The 5,483-nt window shown below is 46.7% G+C and overlaps 1 protein-coding gene across 1 annotated transcript; it reads left to right on the top strand.

The window, feature by feature from the left end:
• Positions 1-2,787: 2,787 nt before the first annotated feature.
• PHALS_08669 (Protein phosphatase 2A regulatory subunit A and related proteins) lies at positions 2,788-4,942 on the top strand (the record flags this gene model as incomplete). Its single annotated transcript, XM_024724061.1, has 7 exons — positions 2,788-2,806; positions 2,862-2,960; positions 3,028-3,081; positions 3,146-4,077; positions 4,138-4,203; positions 4,274-4,684; positions 4,769-4,942. 7 exons carry the CDS (start codon positions 2,788-2,790, stop codon positions 4,940-4,942), a joined length of 1,755 nt encoding a protein of 584 aa, XP_024574975.1.
• Between the last annotated feature and the right edge of the window lie 541 nt (positions 4,943-5,483).

The raw sequence follows: 5,483 nt of genomic DNA, 5'->3' as shown, positions 1-5,483 counted from the left end.
AAGACGTCTGGGCAGTCATTCCGCGTCTGCGCTTCGGCATCTCAGCGCAGACGCTGCGAAGAACGTCTTCAACGACGCGATTCACGCGCCCGATCTAACCATTGGTCTGCGGATTGTCCGCTGTTGAAACAGTTAACTTGGTGCCCAGCACCCTGAAGATTGTAGACCAAAACTTCCCAGTGAAACGCAGGTCTCTATCAGAGACAATTGACTCCGGAAGTCCATGCTGTCGAAAGGTACGATCGACAAACATCGTTGCTGTACCCACACCGTCGATGGTGTCCGGCACTGCCGCAGGATGAGCCATCTTGCCCAAACGGTCCACAAAGACCACCACAACCGTGTTCCCGACGAGTCCTTCTACGAGCCAAACACAAAGCACATGCTCACGGACTGCCAACATCCGAAGTGTTCCGGTAAACTATCCAGCGCCGCCGCCGCGTTCGGAGAGTACTTCATCCTCTGAAATATCTCACACGTGCACACGCATGTGCTTGTCCATTTGTACAGCTTGGACCGCTGGTAGTGGCAACCCACAGAGCTGTACGTCTTCTCACGGCCAAGATGACCACTGAGTGAGGTGTCGTGGGCCTCATAGAGGATACAGTTTTTCAAATCCTCAACGTGAGGAACCACAATTCGCGGTGTATCCGACGAATCGGTGCTATAAGACAGCAACCCGTTATTCAACGTATGTCGATGTAACCGTGTGCGCGATTACAGCGACAATATCTTGTCCGAGTTTTTTTAACTCCTTGCTCCCGAGAGCCTGTAGTAGCTACACACATGTCATCAACGCGCGTATGCGGCGCGTATCAAAACCGTCAGTGACGACGTCACCGTCGTGACATGACCCAGCTCATAATCTGGTCTACGTGATAATGTATATGCCAGAGCATTTTGCTGTCTTGGCTTATACTTCACCTCGAAGTTATATTCTACGATGAAGGAGAGTTACCTGGCCATCCCTGCAATAGGTGAGGCAGCTCAGTCGCAGTGCATAGTGACGCATGATCTGTATAGATCACAAACGGGTTGGAGCCAAGCAGGTGCACCCTGGACTTGACAAGTGCATACTTCATCGCAGGCAATTCTTTGTCGTGAACTGGGTAGTTCTTTTGCAGCCTTATGCTGGTGAGATATGAACGCGATCACCCGATCTCATCCCTCGGCGTCTGCTTGCAGCAAAGTACAGCCGACGGAACAGTACAAAATGGTGTCATACAAAATGGTTTCACACAAAAAAGTGTGACCGTACAAAGGTGTGGATTACACAAGTCGGTGTAATCACACAAAGGTGTGGCTACAACATAACAAGAAACCACTACGTGGCGGGACTGCCAGTATTTATTCAAATTAATTAGATTTTACTTTTTAATTTGGAAAAACAAATAAATGCAGTCTCAATTTTGAATGGAAGAGTTTATTTGCCTTGATTAAAAATTTTAGATACTCTTGGAGTTAGCGGATTGCGATACGCTACACTCGTACTGGTTCTAGTATAGAATGTAATTCGGTGACCTTAGCAAGCCTCCTCCAGGCAAAGAGCTACGACAGCCCCGCTGCAGATACCTTTAATATCTGTCACTTTTGATATAGCAGAGCAAACTTAGTACAAAACTACTTAAAAAGTCTTAGTTTCGCTTCTGTGTGGAACATATGACCTCCGTGCGTTAGTCTAGCCCGGACGCTTTGAGTCAAAGCCTCCTCTGTGCAAAGTGCCCGGCATCTTCGTTGTATAATGTCTGTTAGTCGAAAAATTGTTAGACAGATCGGAAGCACGAAGGTGAAAGTGTGCTTAAGACATGAGCAGGAAAGGCTGGAAGCGAGCTGACCATGTGGCTTGTGTAGCTGAAATGCTTGCTGACCCTGAAGCCAGCGTCATGTTTGACAAAATTGTTTGTGGCAAGCGCTCTTCAAACGCTTTGATGAAGCAGCCTCTCACAGCTAAAGAAACCCGCGACTTGGCGCATTGATAGACAATCGCTACATGCAGGCTCTATTTGCGTGCTCATCGACTGGCCTTACCGACGGCAACAAATATAATCGATACAGAGGCAGATATAACCAGCATCGTACACAATTGAGCATAAATGCCAGAAGACATTTACGTCATCTGGTCAGCATTCGCTCACCAATTATATCTCGTACTAATATAGAATATCACAATGTGGTGACTATCGTACACAGTTGTGCAGCTTGCGTTGCTTAGCTGATAGCTGCGGCGTCTCGAAGTTGTGATATAAACCTTTTTGTTGCTGCTTTAAGGTGAATTAGTCAAATTTTGGCTGGCTAAAAGAAATTTATTCAGCCACCAGCAATAATATTCTTCTTGCTGCTGTGGGATTGACAATCCCTGATATGTAGTCCATCACGATCTTCTAGCAAAACCTGATTTACTACAAAGTATTCGGACGGTTGCACGATATTATGAATGAGAGGGCAAAGGTGGACATGAGGTAAATTGGGCAGCGCTTGGCTTGTTGTACACTAACTTTTATTAGGTATTTACGCTTGTCTCGCATCCAATGGGCTTGGTTTTCTTACGCTTATTTGTTGTACTCGTTCATTGGCCAATATTATATGCTAAGCGCCGCGATCCTGTAAAACACTTCTACCAAAAAGTCGGCTAGGCAAGTGCTTCCCCCTGCGGGCAATATTGTTGCCTTTTGATACTAAACTCACATAATCCAGGCGCAGACTGTCTAGTTAAGACTGTAACACACGAGCGCCCTGAAAAAAAGTAATTTTGGTGGTATAAATCAAAATTGGAGAGACGGTGCTCCAATGGCGGCGACAATTACTGGTAGGTACTCAAGTGATTGTGAGGACTTCTTCGATTATAACACAACATATAGCAGAAGACAACAGCCTATACCCGATTGCGATCCTTGTAGACGAACTAAAGCATGAAGACGTTCAACTTCGGTTAAATTCAATCCGCCAGGTTCGCATAATCGGTAAGTCTAGTCTCAACTTCGTATTACATTGAGCTCACATAAAGGTCTAATATGCTTTTATTTACAGCTGAGGCACTAGGTCCTGAACGCACGCAAAGCGAGTTACTTCCTTTTATGAATGGTACAAGGTTTACCTGTTTGAGTCTTCTGTGTTGATAATTTATGCACAAATTTGTTTCTATTAGACTCGTTAGATGACGAAGATGAGGTACTGCTTGTGATGGCGGAAGAGCTCGGCAACTTTGTTAATGTTGTAGGCGGCCCAGCGCACGCATATTTGCTGCTTAAACCCCTCGAGTCGCTGGCGACGGTAGACGAAGCTTGTGTTCGCGACATGGCAGTGCGCTCGATCTGCAAGATAGTGGAGCTCCTAGAGTCTCACCACGTCGTCGAGCATTTTGTACCCGTCCTGCGGCGTCTCGTCACACGCGACTGGTTCACATCGCGCATTGCATCGTGCAATCTTTTTCAGGTGGGCTACACGCAACTTTCAGCTGACCTTCAGGCCGAGCTTCGAGGAATGTTTGGCCAGCTTTGCCGTGATGATACGCCAATGGTGCGCAAGGCAGCGTCTGCGGCTTTAGGAGGCTTTGCTTCGGTGATGGAAGGCGTTGGTGCCAGTGGAGATATACTTCCACTATTTTTGTCGCTGGCTACAGACCGTCAAGACTCTGTTCGAATACACACAATCGATAATGCTGTGGCGTTGGCACGTCTCGTTCCGGCGGATGTACTTTTGACACAGGTGCTGCCAGCTATCTTTGAAATTGCGCGTGATAGCTCGTGGCGAGTACGTTGGTCTGTAGCCAATCGATTCTCAGAAGTCTGTGAGGCCTTGAATGCAGAGACAATTAATTCCACCTTCTGTGACTCGGTGGTGTCGTTGCTTGAGGATAGCGAAGCAGAAGTGCGCACTGCGGCTACGTCGAAAATCCTTGGTGTTGTAAAGCTTCTGCAGCCTCCAAAGATTGTGGAGAAGATTGTTCCATGCTTTCAGCGTCTCGCACGCGACATGTCAGACCACGTGCGTTCTGCTCTTGCTTCAGTAGTTATGAAGATTGCTCCATTTTTGGGCCGGGATCTTACCATTGAGCTACTTCTACCACTCTTCCTGCTTGTGAGTATATTTCTCACGTATCGTTGAGGTGCTATGCTGATGCGCTTACATTTGTCGCAGTTGCTAAATGATCAAAACTCAGAAGTTCGCCTCAATGTGATCTCAAATTTGGAAGAAGGCAACGCTGTAAGTGAAGATGCTGACAAATTTACTGTAAATTATTGTGGTGTTTAGCTGATGGATACCTGCCGGGTAGATCATTGGAATTGAGCTGTTGTCACAGTCGCTCTTGCCTGCTATTGTGCATCTTGCAGAAGATCGTCAGTGGCGTATCCGACTAGCGATAATAGAGTATATTCCGCTGCTGGCTGCTCAGTTGGGACGTGACTATTTTGAGGAACAGCTTTCGCAGCTTTGCATGGCCTGGCTGGTGGACAATGTGTTCTCTATCCGTGAAGCGGCTACAATCAACTTAAAAAATCTTACTGAGCACTTTGGTGTAGACTGGGCAAGAACAAGTGTCATGCCGCGGATCGTGACGATGCACTCAAATGCTAACTTTTTGCATCGCTTGACGTCTTTGTATGCCGTCAAAGTACTGAGTGAAGCGATGACGGCTGAAACAATCCAAACACTGCTCGTTCCGCTGGTAATTGAGCTCGCTCAGGTAAGTTTATGGCTTTCGTGTTGCTCAATTTGCTTGCTATCCTCAGTCGATTTTAATGGCTTTTGGGTTTCCGTGCTGATGAAGGATCCGGTTCCTAACATCCGTTTTAACGTAGCTAAAACACTGGAGGTACTCGGGCTGAAAGTAGACACAGAAGCGTGCTCCGCTACTGTCGTTCCATGCTTGACGGCGCTGCAGCAAGACGGCGATGCTGATGTTGTTTACTTTGCGCAGCGCGCGCTTACGACCCTCGGCTAGCTGTATAGAGACCGCTCGTGTCCATTTGACATCCACGGGCAATATACTCAACTGTACTCTCCACGTTTCTATACATCACGCAAAATTCTTCACACCTATTGTCCGATCCTAAAATTTCTCTGGACCAAGGTTGCGACTTTGATTTCGGTATCACTGATACTTAGCGCATCAGTCAAACTCAGCTTTGGCGTCCTCATCTCATAAAGATATGAAATGGTAACTTTCAATAATTGACGGATTTTCCGAACACAGTTCGGCTAACTTGCATCCAAAAACAATATAATTCTGAGATCTGGTCAGTACTTCAAGATTGGGGACCAAACTAAGCCGAAAAAGTAGTCTTTTTGAAGATAGAATTCCTCAGCTACGATCCCAATCTCATCAAGCGCATCATCAATGATTGTGTAATTGTCGCCTTGTTCTTTACTTTGTCTTTCAGGAAGCCCTCCAAACTACTAGACGACTTCCGGCGGCCTCCAGGCAAGCGCCACGCGAAATTTTTCTGCCATGATGCCTTCCCGACTTTTCCACCATTTACAGA

Source organism: Plasmopara halstedii, assembly GCF_900000015.1.
Source record: "Plasmopara halstedii genome assembly, contig: Scaffold_323, whole genome shotgun sequence".
Classification (NCBI taxonomy): domain Eukaryota; phylum Oomycota; class Peronosporomycetes; order Peronosporales; family Peronosporaceae; genus Plasmopara; species Plasmopara halstedii.
The sequence above is the reverse complement of the archived record's forward strand: the minus strand, read 5'-3'. Positions and strand labels throughout refer to the sequence as shown.